The sequence below is a fragment of the Gymnodraco acuticeps genome, unplaced genomic scaffold (genome assembly GCF_902827175.1).
Source record: "Gymnodraco acuticeps unplaced genomic scaffold, fGymAcu1.1, whole genome shotgun sequence".
In the NCBI taxonomy this organism is placed as follows: Eukaryota; Metazoa; Chordata; class Actinopteri; order Perciformes; family Bathydraconidae; genus Gymnodraco; species Gymnodraco acuticeps.
In genome coordinates, this window is record NW_022989755.1 from 3,094,658 (window position 1) to 3,115,144 (window position 20,487).

Sequence of the window (20,487 nt, forward strand, 5' to 3'; positions counted from 1 at the left end):
AAGCATCAAGGCTGTCAAGTGTCACTCTTTATCTAAGTAAAACCTATTGATTGGCAGAGGAAACAAATGCATGAGAGCAAGTGGTAACGATTGATTTCCATTGACCGGTGTGATCCAGGAGTTGTATGTTCGACCTTGGAAGCACGCTGCGTCAGATCAGTGCACAAAGGACAGAAGAAGAAATTTAGTGTCAATAAAGTGTGTGGAAGTGCTTCATGTTGGATCTTTGCACCCTTTTGTCATAAAAGAAACGTAAAAGGTCAGAGTACAAGTTAAATTGGTTTCAGCAGTTAAGATAAAAGACAGCGTTAAATATGTAATTAAATGTAAATATGTAATTGTACTTTTTGAATGGACACAATAAAAAGGTGTGCCTTTTAGAAGTCCTAACTGATACACAGGGGATCAATTCCAATATATGAGCTGTGTCCCAATTTAGTGTTGCCTGCTCCAAAGTCCGTATTTCAAGACTGAATACGTAATAACAGTTCGATGAGGCTGTCCCATTCCAGAGGCTTCTCCAAATGCGGCTGTGAAATTTGACCCGGTGTATCCTCTGCAGTCCTCGCTCACTATCCTACAATCCACCCTGAGCTGGTATGTTTAATGGTGCATTCACTAGCTCCTCCTCACCTTGTTAATACCGGGAAACATCACATATTCGTGTCATTATCAGGTATATTCCTTTAAGTGGTCGTCAGTCACCGAGTCCATAACATGGTCTGGATATGCAGCACCTGATTTAATGCGTAATTGTATTTGTAATTTTGTGCGTCTTTAGAGTTCACATTGTGTGTAATTCATGTCCTTTGTGCTCCTTTTTAATTTTACATTACACCCATATAGTGATTTGGTGTCATGAAGTAAATTAACTTTATTTACAATTTATTCCAGCCTGGTATTAAAACACAAGTAGTCTGTATAAATTTGAACCTCAATAAAACAACATACTGCATCTGTCGTCCATAGTCCAAATGTGAAAGTGGGTTCAGTAAGATATTCCATGCGTATCTAACTCAACCCATTTGAATGGCTTATGTTTCATCATCAAAATCCATGATTCTCTGCCTTGTGATAGGAAGACATTTATCATTCAATTCGATGTTACTGTAAAAGTGGAATTTTGGTCTGGAAACATATGGGTTGAAGCGGTCTTTATTGGTTCAGTTTGATTTTAGGCACAGAAACCTCTCAGATTGTGACTGAAACAATATTAATTTACTTTTCGTTGTCCTTGTCCAAGCGTAGCTTTGCTCCGTAGTTCCTATCTGAAAGAAATGAAACCCCGCAACCAGCCAGCATGAGTTAAGTAAGACTGCAGAGAATGTGAGTCGATATTGAGATGACATTTTCTTTCCATAAAAACAGTGTATTAGCGTATTATCCTATTAGCAGAAGTTAGCAGGCTTGCTAGACTGCTTGCCTAATGTTCATAAGCACGAGTTCACTACATTATCTTCTGCAGTTTGTCCTGTTGTCACCCTCAGTCGGCTATTCTTTCAGGCCTACTTCAATGTCACAAGGCACAGGAAGTTAATGATTAACTTACCAAGAAACAAGTAACTAAAGCTTTGTCACAATTTAGGGCTTTATAATTTTACGATATGCAGGAAACACAAACAAAATATTGACATTTATTGCTAAAATTAAGTTATCTAATATATTGGAATTTGCTAAAATGTGGATGCTATTTTAATTTTCCTCATAATGCGTTCATAAAGACGAATGAAAAGACATAAACTACGCTGCAAAGTTTTGGTGTTGGTTATCAAAATATCTGTTTCTCTTCTCTCTGTTTTTTAAGGGCTCCGCACACAAATGTGTGTGCCGGGTTTTGGCTCAGCTCCTGCAATTCTTCAGAATTATTTTGAAACACATCCTTAGTTGTTTTAATGAACATAATTAATTGATAATCATTAAATAGCATATCTGAATATTAAATGTTGAAATTGTATACATTTCATTCATCCACCTCATGAATGAACCCTATTTCTGATGACGATGTGCTTAAACTGGAAACACAGATTACACAGAATTTAAAATATAAAATGGATTTCATAGGGCCTTCATTAATAACCTGTATTTTATGACACTGCATGATGAACAGTTTTGCGTGAGATGCTCTTGTCTGTCAGCTTGGTAGCTTGTTACTCACTATAGTGTTATTTTTGAGTTATTCATGAAAGCAACACCAAGGGAAACGGTAATACTACAAAATGTAGGATATGGGTTTCGCATTTTCTGGAGAAACACTTGAAATTACTTTAATTATATTTTTTAGGTAAAAAGCCATTAGTTGTGAACGTTCAGACTGTAATCAAATCAAAATCATATATTGATCACACCGAGCTGATGACTCCAAAATCAGCCCATCATATTGCAGCATAGTGTATGTACTAGGGATGTGCATCTCCATCACTGAGGCCGATACGATGCGCATCTCGATACGCTGCCAACGATACGATACATTAACGATACCTTTGAAACACCAGGCGATGCGATACGATTCACCCCTGTTGCGATACAGTTCGATACGATTTGATTCAACATTATGCGATTCGGGGCGATACGATGCGATTCAACACGATGCAAAATAATGATACAATTCAATATGCTACGACAGAGGATTTTTGTTTTATTCCTCATATGCAACAAATCATAAATTAACAAAAAAGTGATTTACATATTTGGTTCTCTCTACTAGTAGGCTACTGCACATCCCATATTGCGGTTTCTTTTTTACCTTAAACAAAACAAACACTTGGACCTTTCACAAACTGGCCTTTTCACAAGTGTAGTAGTGTTCTCTGTCTCCAGAGTAAAGTACAATTGTATAACACCTCACAGTTAAACAATTTAAGGATGCATTGCCTATGATTAACAATGTGCAAATAACAGCTACCATAGTGCAATGCCCATACAGCTGCCAGCCTGATGTGCTGAACACTCATTCATAGGCTAACTCACCAGTGAGTAAAAAGCAGTGGGTTCTATATGAACAATACAAAATACAAAGAACCTTTCACAAACAGGTATTTCATAACTCCTTACAGTAATGAGGACATTTAAACTATTATTGGCCGTCACAGGCTGCTGTAAACTAAACACCACTCTCTCTGACAGAACACCTCACTGAGTGATTTAACTCATATGTCTAACTTTCAGGTTTCTCTTTTCAGCCGCAGACCCCATGTCGCCTCTTTATGTACGTCGCTAAGTTCCTCGTACTACTTGTGTACTTTAAAGCGGCTCGGCATCGTTAACAATTTGCGAGCGATTTTTCAAGTTGACCGTCTTTCTTGAAAAATCCGATGTGTTGCCAAACGTTTGATTTGTAGGTATTTTTCGGTGCGCTGTGTTTCTCTTTCTCCTCGACTTCATGTGTGTTGATAACTGAGACTCTCGGCCTCCGTAGTGCGAAGCAAAGATCAAAGATCGTCTCTGCGGAGAGCTGACAGGATGAGGGGATATTATATGAATGAATCGTTTTTTTACCGATGCAAAGACGCTACAATCGATGCATCGCGAGTTCAACCCAAACTGTAGCCGATGTGCACTCTTTCAACCGGTGCACTCGCATCTTGAACGTTTATGCCGGTGCACCGATGCGAATCTTAACATCCCTAGTATGTACTGATGTGCTGCAAGCTGTATGTTAACCTTGCTTCCAGGATAGCATTAACTTATTTGTGCACTGCTCTCACAGCGGCACTCAGGCTCTCTGCAGCATTATGTAATCCCGACCTTCCACTTCCCTCTTCGTAGCCACAGTGGTTTTTGGCAGACGTGTGCGTCTTCGCATGAGGGGGTGTTGATTCTCAACCTGTGGTTCCAGCTCGGGTGACAACAGTTTTTGAGGGGGTTAAGTGGTTAGGAGATCCTTGTTTCAGTCTGATGTCTCAATGGAGATATTTCCCAGTGTATTTTTACCAGCAGTGTAATAAAACAATTGTCAGACAGAGGAATCTCATAGTATCTGCATGTGTTTTTGCAGTCTGCATGTCTCCTTTCAGGGTCTGGCTGCTGCGATTGCTTTAATGGATGGATGTTGCAACTCCCCTTTCCTCTCTCTACCAGGCGGCTGTGTGTGTGTGTGTTTCTTTTAGAGCGAGTGAGGGAGAGACATAGAGAGGGGGATGTCGCTGAATGAAGCTTAGCCTGGATGTTTGCCCTGCAGGGTGGGTGGTTGCTAGGCAATGGCAGTGTGTTTGTTTTATTTTTAGAGAGAATCACTGCTGGTGAACATAACAGATTTCTCTTTCTATCACACACGTATGTGAAGGCACTTTCTTACCATACATGAACATATAGGTAATTGTGAGTGGCAGAAGCTAGTGCTGAGAGCTTGATCGAGGGAATCCTGTTCATTTAATCCTATAGCAGAACGGCAGGAAAAATGTGAATGGCGTGGCCCGATGCCCCACCCTGGACATGAAATCTAAACCGGCCTGGCATATTTATAGAGTGCCTTTTTCTCGCACCTAGCCTATGACACTGCACACATGCGCAGAACACACATTACACACATAGGTTCCTCCTAAACCAGCTGAAGTCACTCCTTGCATGTACCAGCCTTTTTTGGGCACATGCCTGTCATGCCGTGTGTGCACTCGTGGGAGGTAATGCAGGGAGAGAAATCAATATGTTGAAAAAAAAGACATGCTCAGAGCACTTTCAATATATATTTTTTGCTTTATATTGATTTCGAGATCTCATGAGCTCTAAACCAGCCAACCAATACATACTGTAAGTAGCTTTCAGAAGCAGTTGATGACATTTAGGTCAGAATTGATTGGTATTATGGGAAAATATAGTGCAGGTCATAAAATGCCAAAGATATGGTGGGGTAGGGCTGTGCATGAGGTTAAGGCTGCTAGGGTCTTCAGGTACAGTTGTTAGTAACAGTAGACAAACAACACATTTCTGACCCAATGAATGAAGTACTACTAACATAAAAAACTGTAAACGTTGCAATTTTAGGGGCCTTTTCATTTTCGTATACAAGAAAAAGCTCTTCAGTCAGGCAATTGAAGGCTGATACAGATTAGTTATCTACATTGAAAATATGTTCCTCAGTCAAAAGCCTCTGCCTCATTTGAACAGTTACCTGTGTCTAACTGGGTAGATCAAAATATGAATACATATTCTATATTTAACTAACTTCAGTAGCAATTCATTCAAGCTCTGTTAGCTTGTAGCTTGCAACAAAACAGTGCAGGAGACTGTGTTGGTCAATAAATTAAATTCAAGTGCTCCTTCCTGGTGCACTCTTATCTTTCGGTGTCTGATAAGCCTTCAAACTCATTGGTGTGCCACTCAAACTGGACTTCCTGGAATGCATTTGATTGTTGACGAACAAAAACATAGACAGATGAGTTCCCATTCAGCTCTGCAGGTGAACACCTTGCTGATTCAGTAATGTGAGGTCCTGTCAACAAATCAATGATACTAATAGTATTAGTTACCTTGTGCTCAGAGTAAAAGAGGTTATGTGTGCTCACAGAAGCTTTACTGCTGCAGTGTAATCCTCAGCTCTGTGGTTCCTCCTTGCTATCTTTGCCCCCCATTTACACAGGTACGTTTGCGTTTACGCACCATATTCGTTTTCAAAAAAGTCTTCCGTTCACACGCATTCGGCTAATTTAACGTGTCCGTTCACACGAGACCACTGGAAACGCTGTAGTACATATGCCGGCCCTGTAAGTGGCGCTGTACTTCCGCACGAGACCGCTCGAAAGCGCTGGAGATGCTGTAGTATATATGCCGGGCCTGTAAGTGGCGTAGTAACTTCCGCCACAAAATACACCAAAAGCAGCGAAGAAGACCCGAGCATGGTTGCCATGGTTGCCCTTCTGTTTATGACCCGCGGTGGATTTAGCAACATGTAGTTCATGTAGTTCTCCATGTCCACTTGTTGCTGATGGTTGTGGTCGAGGAGCTGTAGATTTTGCACTAACATCTGTAGCATGGTCAGTAGCTACTGACCATGCTACAGCAATGAGCAGCAGAGGTGGGGAGTGGTGGGGCTATGGCTTCATCGTTACCAGGAAATGATCGTACACACTGAGCCGTTGGCCCCCCCAGAGGGTTCCAGTTGCAGATCTATCCACCTTAGTTGGGACCCATTATCGTTTGCGGGGTCCGTTTCCGCGGTTCCGTTACGGCCTCGTGTGAACGAACGGGCTATACGCGAGAGAAAAGTAGCAGATACAACCCGTTTCGTTCTTGTGTAAACAGCACCTTTGTCTTGTTGTTGGGCTCTCACCATCCCTTGAGTAATTAAAAGCACTCTGTAATCACAGAAGAAAGGAACCTACTGAATTACTGACACTAAAAACTGCTGATTTGCAGAGGGATTTATATGATAAATACAATTTATGATATGATCTCTACTGGCATCTTAAACATGAAATAAAAATGACTTGTAATATAATTATGTGAGAAAATAATCTGGATTTAGTCTTGACTATTTACTATTTCGACTTTTGTAAATCATAAACACATACAATATCAACTACAGTTATGGTAATGCTTTCTTCCCTTTTGGATTTTTCCCCCTTATATTTACAGTCAAAATAAAGTTAAACATTAACTAACACATTTTTTAAATGAAGTTAAGAATTGATATTGCCTACACCTACACCAATTATAGCTTCGACCAATACTGATTTTTAAAAACATTTTCACGCTTATTTCACTCGCGTAACGCATGCTAAAATCAAACACTGGTGCAGCCATATTCTGAGGCTGTTTGGTTCAGTGTAAATAAATAAAAGACAGCATAATGATCGATCTCCCTGACTGGAGTATTACAGATTTTGTGTAAAATATGTTACTGTAATGGTATCACTTTCTAAATGACTTCAAACCTAGATGAGTTTTTCTGGACTGCAACATAAACACCAATATCTAATATTATAATATTGAGCCATTTATTGGTCTACCTCTATTACTAACTCTGTATAAAGTGAGTAAATGTATGCTACAGTAGTGCAATGAAAGTATCTTCTTTGTCCTAACTAGTGATGGTGTAATCTTAATCCTGTATAAACCCTTCGTTTCCCTTTGTTAATAGCTATAGGCAGCAATGGGTGCATTCCTGGACAAGCCGAAGACGGAAAAGCATACTGCCCACGGTGATGGCAATGGGCTGCGCTACGGCCTGAGCTCCATGCAGGGCTGGCGGGTGGAGATGGAGGATGCCCACACAGCGGCGGTCGGCCTCCCCCATGGACTCACCGACTGGTCCTTCTTTGCTGTCTACGATGGCCACGCAGGCTCCCGGGTGGCCAACTACTGCTCCGGCCACTTGCTGGAACACATCTTGTCAGGAGGGGCCGAGTTCAGTTCAGGATCCGGCTCCGTGGATGGCGTGAAAGACGGCATCCGCTTGGGCTTCCTGAACATTGACGAGTACATGCGCAGCTTCTCCGACTTGCGGCAGGGCCTGGACCGCAGCGGATCAACGGCTGTGTGCGTGTTGCTCAGCCCGACCCACCTCTACTTCATTAACTGCGGCGACTCGCGGGCCGTGCTGAGTCGAGAAACCAAGGTGGGCTTCTCCACCCAGGACCACAAGCCCTGCAACCCCCGTGAAAAGGAGCGCATCCAGAACGCTGGCGGCTCAGTCATGATCCAGAGGGTAAACGGCTCCCTGGCTGTGTCCCGGGCCCTGGGGGACTACGACTACAAATGTGTGGATGGTAAGGGCCCCACGGAGCAGCTGGTGAGCCCCGAGCCCGAGGTGTACGTGTTGGAGCGGGCGGCCGAAGGAGACGAGTTTGTGGTGCTTGCGTGTGATGGAATCTGGGATGTCATGTCCAACGAGGAGCTGTGTGAGTTTGTGCGCTCTCGACTCCTGGTGTGCGATGACCTGGAGAAGGTCTGTAACTCGGTGGTGGACACCTGTCTGCACAAGGTAAGCTTTTATTCCTCATTATTTATTTATTCTATCTATGTACATTGTGGGTGAAGTAAGTGTATACAATGTTACATGCTTTTCAGCTTAGTCTTTAAGCTAAGAGCTATTGAACATAACTTAGATTGAAATGCCAATATTAAGTTGGATAGTTGAAATCCAGTGTGTGTATGGGAGTCGGGACAGAGGGTTCCCTAATAAAAGCAAAGCGTACAGTGTAGCAAAGGCTCCAATGACAGGCAGGTGCTTTGGTGAAGGTCAATAAGGGAAGATAGATTTATCTGAATTAATTGATTAATTATAGCCATTTGCAGTAATATAGAAAAAAGTGTCATGATGAGGTTGTAGTTTTATTTTAATTCTGTTTCAGATACCTCTTCTGCATATTAAATGCGTTCATCATCAGTTTTGCCTCCTATTCTTAGGATTTTGAAAAGAACAAAATAACTAAACATATATTTTCAAAATACAAATTAATATACTGGAATACATTTTGAAAACCTGCATCAGAAGATAACAAAATGGGCTAATGTTCTCTCTCAGAGAGAGATCATAAACATCTGATTATTAATAATGTATTATTGCTTTCAATTCAGTCCCTCCCTGTTGGCTTTCTTAGCTATCGATCCAAACAAAAGCACAAATTGCTTTTTTTACTCAGCTGAGCTCATGCAGCACTCCACATCTTGGACTTTGCCTTCCGAGTGTCACCTATTTTGTGTCTCGAGTACTCCAAGAACCAACAAGTGCACAGCAGCCTAGTTATTTTTACTTTACTGGATGGGTAATCTCAAGTAACAGCCACGGCACACGCTGTCATAAATCTCCTCTGCTGCCACTGCCTTTTGTGATGTGTGTGACACATACTGTAAGCTACTCTGACCACATCGACTTTTACAAGGCAATCACAAGGTACTGTGCAAGAACTCTATCTTGTCACTAACTGTTTGTGTCATATAAATGACAATTAATATGTTGTTAATTGTTCAGGAAATTGCCACCAGCCATAGGCCGAGCTTTGCTTTTTCTATAATATGTTTCCATTTAAATAAATTCCATAACATTTAGAGATTTTAATGGCCATAGTGTTGTCACAACTTTGGCCATTTCACTTCAATACTGTGCTCAAACATTTTTGACATCCCAAACCATTTATTAATACTCAGGGGAAGAATTATGAGCGGACTAGTAACAGATATTTGAATATAAATGCTTTCACCACCCCTAATGTTCTGTACTGGACACATTACTCTGTAGATATAAAAACATCATGTCTAAACTTCTTTCAGCAGGATGTTTACACTATTAGTTTTTGTCTTCTCCTGTTTCTATGAGTAACGACACTACTGGCTTGTTGCCTAGCATTTATTTTGACAGGGAAAGCCCTGACTGAGTTAAAACAAAACAAAAGGAAGAAAAATTAGGAACATTGGGACTGCCCAGTTGACTTTAACGGTTATATGCAGGGGTGCACATCACTTTTTTGCCCTGGTTCTCAAAGGAGCACCTGGAGATGTTGCTTGGTGCTCATCCTTAAAATGAAATAAACCGTAACTTTTGAGGGGGTCTGGACTTTATTTGCCAGACACACGGCACTGAACACACATGCAGAGGTGAACACAGAACACACATGCAGAGGTGAACACAACACAAGACAACATTAGCACGACCAGTCACAAGCTGTCATCACTACCCTCCTGACTGTTCTCCTCACTGTCTTCCTCTCTGTCAGACATGGTAGCTGATGATGTAGGCCTACTACTTTCTCTCTGGTTGAGTCTGTGATTAGCTGCTTGTCGAAAGTCTCTGTTGTCATCTTAGAAAAGTGGATGTAATCAAATAAGTATGTGAACATAACCAATAGCCTACCATAGCCAATAACAAATTAATGTAACTTATTTTATTTGTGTTGTTCATTCATATCTTATTTTACCTTAACATTTATTTATTTATGCATTTTTTTTTTATCTCGTTTTAAAGGATATTTTTGGTTACTGTCCTATAGTATACATTGGAATGATTTCAAACCTGTTTATCCCAATAATTACAAAAGAGTGCCTTGGAAATATGTGTTTACATAAATTGTGACCAAACCGTTTGAATTTAGACTAAGAGTCCTTTACCTCACTGAGCTGTAGTTAACTTATCAGCCTCTCAGTCTGACTGGAGAGGACTCTCCCTCCACATTATTGTAGAAACATCTTCTTCTTATCTCCGTTAGAGCAGCTAGCACGGCACCAGATTATAATAATAACAGCGCTGGTACCACCCTCCCTCGCTCACTCGCATTTTGTCTGTGAGCTGCGGGCGCCAGATAAGCCAACATCCCCCATTTCATCACTTACAGCGCCCATCGTACAGGGCAAATGAAAGGTGGAACCGGGGTGAAAAGGGTGTTACATTTACTTAATTGTGAATATTATTACATCAAGGCCGAAAATTAGGATGAGCCCCAACGGTCAAAATGTTTTTTTCCCTCCCAGAACTGCCAGCGCAGCACCTCCCCAGATCTGGCGCCTTAGGCGAACATCTAGCCAGCGCTACGGGCCGGCCCTGAGTTCATATCATGGTTCATATGCAACTCGCAAATATCTTTCTCTCTCTCTCTCTTCTCTCATCTCTCCTCTCTCCTCTATTTTCTCTTTTCTCTTCTCCCTTCTCTCTCTCTCTCTCAATGTTGGTACGCAAATGCGCTTTGTTTCAAATGACCCGGTGCTCTTTGTTTGGCGGAGGTGCGCATGCGCACCTGCGCACCAGTTATGTGCAGCCCTGGTTATAAACATAGACTGTATATAAAAATAGATGACACCTCTACTCTCCTACCCACTGTACAAAAGTGAAGCCAAAATATCCCAGGAAGCATACGGAAGCTGCCATCTTTTGACATCATTTGGAGGCAAAGTTGTCGCAGTAGTGATTGAGGGGCTGGAGCCACAATATTGAGGTTTCGCCCACTCAACTGCACGGGCCAATCACAAGCCGAACATGACCTCAGCTTGTGAGTGCGAGCAACCTGGCAGCTTACGTTAGCACCACGGTATCTGTTGGGCTAGATAGCCACAAAAAATAAACAGAATATCTGTATTAACAAATAAAAAAAATCTCTGTATAACTAACAAAATACAATTTAATTTGTGGACAGATTACTATATCCTCTTTTGTTCTCTCTCGTCCTCTCCTCGTGCCGCAGGGGAGCAGGGACAATATGAGTGTGGTCCTGGTGTCTTTACCCGGAGCTCCCAAGATCTCAGAGGAGGCTTTGAAGAAAGAAGAGGAGTTGGATAAGTACCTGGAGACCCGTGTTGAGGGTCAGCACACACACCTCATGCTCACTCACACAAACATGCATTATTCATAATATTCTGTAGGGTACAGTTACAAATGAGTCAGAAAGATTTAGAAAAACGCTATGGTCTTGGTAGTTGACCATATTCTTTTGGCACTGTTAAGGACTATTTTAGTAATGTTTATCTTTAAACGGACTTATGTGCTGTATTTGTGGTAAATGATTATAAATTGTCCACGAGTTGTAGTTAAATGCCCACATTGTTTTCTGGGCCCAGCAGTCTTTCGTTTGCCTTCTTCAAAAAATATTTTTAAAAAAAAGTGATGTGCTTGACCTGGGCAAAATAAACATTTTTTAGGTAGCATTACAAATATTTTAAATCAGTCACACACACACACTGTGATTTTTCCAGCACCATGGAGGAGTTCTCTGACAAAAGTAGTGTTTTATCACCTACATCTACAACATAACCTCTCGCAAACCCCTGGTGCCCTTTGTGTTTGTGTGCAGAGCTCCTGGGGAACTGTGGGGAGGCGGGAGTCCCTGACCTGGTGTCTGTCCTGAGGAGCATCGCCTCGGAGAACATCCCCAACCTTCCACCTGGCGGAGGCCTGGCCAGCAAGTAAATACACAGCCTGGAACTGCATTAAACTACATCTTACTCACAGAACATGTTCAAATGTTATTGGACTTGACTGTCGACATCCATTATTTTGTGACAGATACTTTCACAAACATTTATCTTCAAGATATTGCACCCTTATTTACACAGAAATCCTGTGTCAGGAATAACAAACACTTCATTTGTATAGGAATTTGAACATGGTTACAAAGCGCTTTAAAAAGGGACATGACAGACAGGAAATAGATTGTACAATAACAAGGCTGTAAACAAAAATACTTTCATTATCAATGAATTCACTTTATTCCTAGTTAATAATTGTATCTAAAAAGTGTCAAAAAAAAATCGACAAACCTGAATTTATTTAAATGTTATGATCTTATTGATCCATCACTTTGTTTACTGATTGTCTGATTATTTAAGTCGACACATAGAGCTGAAACAATTTGTTGATTCCCAAAAAGTCGTTAATGTCACTTTTCAAGCCAAAATCACCACAATGAAGTATTGTTTGCTTTCCATTGTCCTCCATTCTATCAGACAGAACATATGTGGGTTTAGCTCTGTTGATCTCCTCCTCAAACACTTACCTGTAAAAATGTATGAAGAGATCCTGCAGGTCTATTTATACATGAACAGCGGATGCTCAAGTATCGACTCGGCTGCTTTCTTAGTTCCATTAAAGAGTGAATCAATACACATTTGCAAAGAATGCACAGAGACTGTTTGTATTATGTTGGGAGTTGTCCTCTCCTCTAAGCAGCGAGCTGTGTGCTGTTTGTGTGTTTACAGACGCAGTGTGATCGAGGCCGTGTACAACAAGCTGAACCCTCACAGAGAAGAGGAAGGGGTGAGTTGATCTCTTTAAACCCCTCACCTCTCAGACCTTTCACCCCCCCTCAACATGTAAACGCACACAGGCCCAGACAACGACACTTTTGTGTGTGTGGGTGTGTTGGAGAATGAATGTGATTTAAGTGTGAAAGAGGGTGGAGGATAGACTTGGCAGAATTACCTTGGCAAGCCCAGTGAAACTCATTTGTCTGCATTCCATGTCAAAAGGCATCGAAGCGTCGCGGTCCATCTTGTATTTATCATTGGAATAGTATTGTATTAGGACCTCCATTAACCTCATAAACTCCTCAGCAACAAATGCCCACAAAAACCTACTGATGACTTTAATAGCTTTTCAAAAGACCCCGCACATGTTTTAAGACATAATAATACTGCTTGGAATCAAGTTATATTGAACTACCGGACTCAAGGTGTCTCCTGCGTCACTGAGCAGTCCATTCGTTGTGCTTTTACAATTAACAGGTTGGTACATGTCTAAAACGCAGATTCAGGGTGAGCCGGTGAGCACAGAGAAACGTTCCTTCTTAAGCAGACGAAGGGGAAAACAGACGTCTACTGTAAAACTCTGCACAAACATCGCGCGTTGAATCTTAAGTTATTATAAGAAAAACACTTTTCTGATTGTGCAGGGAATTAAAAAACAAAAATAAAGATAAATATGTTGCTTTTTTCTAAAAAGTGGCTAGCTGAAGCGTACAGAGGATATAAAGTATGTCCAGAAAGCAAGACCATCGCTACACGTGACTATATTTTTCTTGTCTTGGATAATATAATTCATCTTCATTACATTTCTTTAGGAAAACAACCTACCTGGGCAGAAATAGGCAAATCACCTCCAGCATCAAAATCATGTCATGATTATTCAGGAAAACTCTATAACGGTGTATCGATTTAGAACAATGCTGTTAACATGACTCGCCCATGATAACTAAAGTTATTCTGTATGTCATTATTATTTTAGTTACACTTGGCTAGAAATATGGCTTAATTGTTTAAAAATCTTAAGATTGTATATCCTCACTCTGTGACAAAATGAACGACAGATGCTTAACACAGTCACCTATCCGACCTCAAAGAATCAGGGCTTGAATATGAAATAAAAAAACAAACAATATACAGTCGAGAATCACGTTAAAGAAATAGATGCAAAGGCCACGGGGACAAACGGAGCTCAGTGTCAGGTTTTAAACGGCGTGGAAGTGTGAGATGCGAGTTTGTGTTTACGTATGAGTGTACTTGTCATATTAATATCAGTGGAGTCTTGACTTGCAGGCTCTTGTCTCTGGGCTGTGTGCGTGCCCCCCCCCCCCCCTCTCTGTTACACCATACAGCGAAAATCACAAAGGGTTGTTGGTCACAGGGTCAGAGGCAGCGTTTGCATGGGCTGGTCCGACTGGTGCAAGAATGTCTCAGACGTCGTCACGCTAGTGTGTAGCAGATAATTGTGTGCCAATGATGTGAGTTTTGTTGCCGTTGCTTGTTTGTGTACGTGTGTGTGTGTGTGTGTGTGTGTTTGACCGTGGAGCGTGCCTGCAGAGTCTGACCCCTGGCGCGTGTCACCTCAGGCCTGTGCGGGGGGAGAGGAGGAGAGTGAGGAGGGAGGTGGCAGCACGGCGGCTCATCTGCTGGAGGCTCTGCGGCAGTTCCGCCTGCACCACCGGGGGCAGTATCAGTCGGTGCTGGAGGAGTCCCTCGCCACCTACACCCTGCGGGGGGAGAGCGCGGCGGAGGGGGCGGGGGAGGGAAGGAGGACCCCCGGAGACGGCGACAACAACGGCCAGCAGCAGCCCGCCTCCCCTCCCTCTCCCCCGGTCACCCCCACCCTCACCCGCCACTGCAGAGCCGGAGGCCAGCCAAGATGCGCCCGCCCTCGAGTCCGACCCCTCCTCTGACTGAGCACACCCCCACCCCCCCTTCCAACCCAGCCCAACCCCAGAGCCCTAGTCAGCTGTGCTACGACCTCTCCTCCTTCCCTTCACCACAGAACTTAAATGGACACATCGGCCTCCATCATGGTCTGCACAACTACAGCTACCATGCTCATGAATATTTCAGTATATTGTAATGCAAAGGAAATAAAAAAACGTCCCTTCTGTCCATTCAAGTTCTGTCTGCGAGCCACTTGCATACCTTCCTCCTAATGAGGGCTCTTTTCTTTTGCCTCCCTCCCCTGTCCTCTGACCGCCTCAGCTTGGACTCCCTAAACTTGCCAGACACTTTCACACTCCACACTGATGTTTAGACTAGGAAATAATCAATAACAAATTATTATTATTACATTCAAAAGTGGCTGGTGAAGCAAAAAATGAACTTTGCACTCCATGGCCAACATTTTTACCAGTAATGGCTTCTGGCTGATTCCCCCCCCCCCGAGCCTCACCCCCCATCCCTCAAACCTGCTTACAGTGGACGTACTGACAAAGAGAAGGCAAAGAGATCTCCAGCTGTGATTCAACACACTGCACTGTCTCCAGGCCAACTCCCTCTACAGACTCAGAACACACTTTCTTTTTCGTTTATGTATGTATGTAAGTGTGTGTACGTGTGTCTGCGAGGGTTTGAGTGAGTCCAACCAATCATCACTACTGTAATTTCAAAAAAAAATTGGTAGTGGGTGATTATTGATTGTTAGCCCGTTTATCAGCTCAGCGATGTTAGGTTGTTCAAACCAGTCCGGATACAGGAAAACCAGGCAGTTAAACCACAGTGGGACACTTGTAGTTTGAACGGCATTTTATTTAGATCATTCCATCACCACATATTCTTATTTCCACATCACCACATTTATTACGCTGCCTCACAACCACATAAAGGTCAAAATATGTTCCTGTATATGTCAGTAAAGCTCAAGTAGGTGACTAAATGTTTGTTTAAATGAGAATTAGGCTTTAAGTACAGTATAGAGCCACGCTACTACTGTAGCAACCCTCAAAGGCTGTAATGCTCATTACACAGCGGAAAAGTTACCTGTTGGAGGGATTAAATTAAAAAGGGTTTAGTTTGTACAGTGTGTGATTTCTTGCTCTACATCGTGTGACATGGATCAACCTTTGTACTGGCTGTGTCATCTTTGTCAGTGTTAGCTGTAATACTGTCAGCAAATCCTAGCCTCTGTTGGCATAGCCCCGTCCCAGAGGGAAGCTGTGCTCTACTCTTAAATGCTGCCTCCTCAGGTTAGGAATGAGCCCATAATGAAAACTGGGGCACATGTTGATGATCCCTGCTTTATCAGAAAACTACTTTTTGATATCAGTTCTTTAGCTTGTGAGCTTGGGATGAATACTCATGTTAGCATTGGTTACATGCTTTCATTAGCATTCATCTCAATGCACAGTGCAGCTATTCCGACAAAGTTCACCTTTAAGAAAAAGTCAAACTGTAGAACTGAACCTGAGGTCAAGAGACAGTTCCCCCCAAATTATAACACATATTTCTCCTCTTACCTATAGTGTTTTTTAACATTGTTTTGTTGTAGACTTCTCTTGAATATGAAGGGCCTAAAAATTCCTTTGAAAAACTCAAGAGCAATGTATCGTTCTAGTTTTCTTTCTACAAAACTAAATAAGTTTGTATTAATAAAGTTTATGGTATGTCTTTACTAACAAGGTCACAATTTCCGAAAGAGTCATTGGTGTTGAGTTTTTCAAATGTTTTTGTTGGAGGGACTGCAGATATCGTCACACATAGAAAGTCACTATAGATACTAACTAATCATGCTTCAGGTAACAATATGTTTGTTTTTTTGGCTACATACTCAGGCTCACACGTTTTTCCCAACACATGGCTAACATTACATCCCTCAAGAGTCATAGCTAGCGTGGCTAAAACATATAGCATTTAACCCCACTGTAGGCTTAATGGGAGAGAGTTGTGTACCTGCGCTCAGTTCTCTGTGTAGCTGAAGTTTTAATGAAGCAGGTTTTCATTAGGTTCCCACTGTTCATGCCGACAGCTGCTGGTATGAACCCTGGCAGGATGTGTTTCAGCTTGATTAAATCCCACACAAAGTATATTCCATTCCTCACAGGTTATGACAACGTCTCTTCAAAACAGCACAAGTCTTTCGTCATTGTGAAAGTTAGAGAACAGACCGAACCTGCAGTGTTCATTCTTCTGTGATAGCAGCTAGAGGATTGTTATTGAAAGTCTGTATAAAGCCTAGCACCCAGTGTAATGCATGCACTGCACTTATCCTTACAATATCTAAGGCACTTAACTATAGGAGGGGAGGTTATGCTAAACACTGCGCGTATGTATGTATGCGTGTTTGTATGAGTTGTATTTGTATGTGGTTACGTGGGCCAAATGAGTCCCACACACTTTAAAATGACAAATGAACAAATAAAAATGGTTTGAGGTATAATGCTATGATTTGTGTCCAGTGTGTGTAAGAGTATCTCTCTGTCATTTGAATGTACAGCTGTCCCTTTGTGTCTTGCACATGTTTCAAACCTTACACATGTGTAGATCAGGGTTGTGATTAGGCATACAATAGTCATATTCTCCCAATCAAAATGTGTTTTATGTCACCCAAGAAATCTTCAGATCCCAAGGTAAAGTGGAGGCATTTGATTGAGGGCCGTAGTGTCTCTTTCTATACTGAATATGCTGTTATAGTTTCTGTGTAGAAGATCTTTTAGTTCTAGCAGAAACTAAAATCCTCACCTTCTCGCCCTCCTCTGTCAGCTTTTAGCTCCGTAGACTCGACCCGTAATTTCATCTCAGCTGCTTCAAAGACATTTGAATCTGTCGTCTCCTTTAAAAGAATAGCAGCAAAATAAAAGCCTGCCGCTGCATTGCATGAGCTGGCGGCGACACGCGCGGAGGGGGAGCTGCGTAGACTATAGGGACTCTCCATTTCTCCCCCCTGTTTTTCAGTCTGACAGTTGGCCTCGTGATTCTCCGCAAGGTGAGTCATCAGAGGTCTGGGTTCTGGTTGTGTTAACGTACAGGCTGGGCAGGGGAATGTCACTGTCTTTCACCATTATCCAGTCAATGTGGGAAGATAAGAGGGGCAGCGAGGTTCAAAAATTGCCATTTTTTTAAGGGCATCAGGAGCAGTGTCTCTACTTCTGTGCGCATTGAAAGACGCAGCAACAATACAACTAACCCACACCTCTCCCATCTTTTTCCCCTTTTCACTCACTCAGAGTGCCGGTGAGCTGGAAGACCCCTGGTAGCTGTGGAAACGACCCCCCCGTCTCCTCCTGGTGATCTGTGCATCCGCCCAAAGGAGGAGTGTCTCTCCATTGCGCCATGTCTTTCTCCACTAAAAAGAGGACATGTGGTGTGTGTTGGAGTGAGTGTGCGTATGTTGGTTGTGCATGTGTGTGTGTGTGTTTGCAGCAGTGGGACAAAGACGACAACAACAACTACACACACACACGCATACTGCTTTAAACCTGGAGGAAAACAAAAAAAAAATCACTTTTCAGAAATGTCAAGATTTTATGAACTGAAAGCATTGTGACGGTAGAGATTTTTACCTTTCAGGTGTTTTTTTTTTGTGTTTTTTTTCTTGAATGTTGACATTGAACACATGACTTCACAATGACATGAGGACCTATAATGTGGGTATGTGTGTGTGTGAGAGTTTGTGTGTGAGTGCTTTTTTTTTTCCCGGAGAGGGCCAAGAGAAGACAGACGGTGGATAAAGACTTGTGATTCTTCTTCTCCTGGACTTTTTTCCTTTATTGTGCTACTGGGTCTAATATTTGCCTAACACCATGCTTCTCCCCTCTTAAATGACACACACACACACACTCTAACACACACACACCATTAAAAAAAGAAACAAACAACCCAAACCCACCCTCCACTTCCACCTGTGTATTTGATGTGTGCCAGCTTCGCAGGGCACTGCATGAGGACTCTGGTTCTACATGTACAGCTTTGTGGTTTTTCTAGTCGACCCGGATTCGACAGCCATTGGTTGAGACTGACTGAACCCGAAGGACCTCTGCACTCTGATTGGCTCCTGCCGTGTGAGAAGTGGAAATGATTTGGATTTTTGTTGTTGTTGTTTATGATACAATTAGGATGACGATGATAATCATGATCGGGGTAAATGGGAGGTTATCTTGTTCACTGAAGAGCCGAGTGCAAGTGGGACTCATGGAGGCGGGGTTGGGTTGGGTTGGGTTGGGTGGGGGGGGGGTGTTGTATCACTGGTTGGACTTCCTGTAGAAGGAGGGTAAGGGCAGGAGGGCGGTGGGTCAAAGGGGGCTTCCCCACCTCCCTCCCCGCCTTCATGGTTGGAAATGACACATGACGGCGGACTGTCCTGACAGAAGAACTTTTTTTTTTTTTTTTTAATGTTGTCCATGAGGTTACTAGCTGCTCGCTATGTAGAGTGAGTGAACTCCCTGTTTTAACCCTGTTCCTGGTTCTCAGACTGCATTGGTAATGTTTGTATTGCTGTTGTTTGATTGCACTCACATTTGATTACAGAAAGCGTCTATATATGAAATAAAATACCTGCCAAGGATCAAGTGGTGGCTGTTGTTTTAATGAGAGGTCATGTTATTTCTGGAAGCTGGGGTACGTCCCCAGAGGCCTTTTCTTTTTCACCTCAGAGGCCCGTATCCTCAAGCAGGACCAATCAGATCAAGAGACCGAGGTATAGTTAACCACACTGCAAAAACTATAGCTGCAAAAAGCTTTTTATATTCCCAGCAGGAATGCTGTAATGACACCACACACACACTGAAAACAATACCAGCCACATGCTGTTGCAGCAGGTAAAAATAAACCACAAGTGTCAGTCAGGTACATACTGTACTATAATGTACATCCACAGTGACATACAAAATGTGCTAAATTCACAAACCTAATTGTGTCTGCCAGTACCTATATAATTTTATTACAACAATTCATCCCTAAAACCAGTGGCCCACATTAAAAATTAAAAAACATATATATTTATTTTTTATTTTTAATAAACAAGGTAAATATGATATAATTGGTATCAGTCAAATGTATAATCTACAATAAAATGTCGTTTAAAATTGTGTTACGAAGTCTAAAGTTACTGATAAGTCACATGTTTCCTGCCTGGCCTTGCCCGTGTATCATTACTCTCTCTCGTCTGGGCCCTATGCACAGCGCCCAGACGAGAGTGCAGCCAGCAAGTGCAGCAGAAGCCAACTGTTGCTATCTTTAAACTATGACGCCGAAACATAATTTCAGCCAATCAGCGTCGTCAAATCTGATGGTCACAGGGCGCCCATGTCAGCGCCCGGTGCAGTCTGTGAGTTGTTTGGACTCGTATAGAGTGGCGAAGAACCTTATTTTGGAAAAATTATGTATTGAAGTCAATGGAGAGAGAAAGATTATCTTTTGTTCCATTTGAATTGTGCAACGAATTACACATATGATGTTTGTCAATTTAAAAGATAATTTTGCAAGTCAAAAAAATAAAAATGTGTCGTAAAACTGTGAAGTAACACATTTTTGTGTGTGAAGCGCTCAATGAACTACAACTCTGGTCTTGCATACGTCACCAACACTAAGATTGCCGTCACGTTAGCACATTTCACCTCTTTCTTTCAGAATGAAGTGAAAAGTATTAAAATAGGTGAAAATCACTACAAGTCTGGGCATGTTGAGAACTGTACACAAAAGGGGAGTTAGTCGGTTCCGTAAGAGCCAACATGCGGGACCGGCTTTACAAGGTTTTGGTGAGTAACACGAGTGTGATGTGTAACGTTAATGTACGTGACTCTGGGATTTGTAATCTTTCTAGTTGCGTATTTTTCATAGTCTTATATTTCAACAGTTTTAAGACAAACTGACTTTTTTGACATG

The 20,487-nt window shown here is 42.2% G+C and overlaps 1 protein-coding gene across 3 annotated transcripts in view; it reads left to right on the forward strand.

Moving 5' to 3' along the window:
• ppm1bb (protein phosphatase, Mg2+/Mn2+ dependent, 1Bb) overlaps nucleotides 1-18,488 on the forward strand; it is a 41,016-nt gene extending 22,528 nt beyond the window's left edge. The window contains exons 2-6 of one of the 3 annotated variants that reach the window (XM_034213047.1): nucleotides 7,076-7,918; nucleotides 11,109-11,226; nucleotides 11,715-11,826; nucleotides 12,619-12,676; nucleotides 17,832-18,488. In XM_034213047.1, the coding sequence (XP_034068938.1) occupies nucleotides 7,088-7,918; nucleotides 11,109-11,226; nucleotides 11,715-11,826; nucleotides 12,619-12,676; nucleotides 17,832-17,861 (1,149 nt within the window). In that variant the 5' untranslated portion in view covers nucleotides 7,076-7,087 and the 3' untranslated portion in view covers nucleotides 17,862-18,488. Of the gene's footprint in view, nucleotides 1-7,075; nucleotides 7,919-11,108; nucleotides 11,227-11,714; nucleotides 11,827-12,618; nucleotides 12,677-14,206; nucleotides 17,050-17,831 lie in introns of those variants that run through there. The other 2 variants (XM_034213038.1, XM_034213055.1) reach the window with 2 other exon arrangements.
• Nucleotides 18,489-20,487: the final 1,999 nt, after the last annotated feature.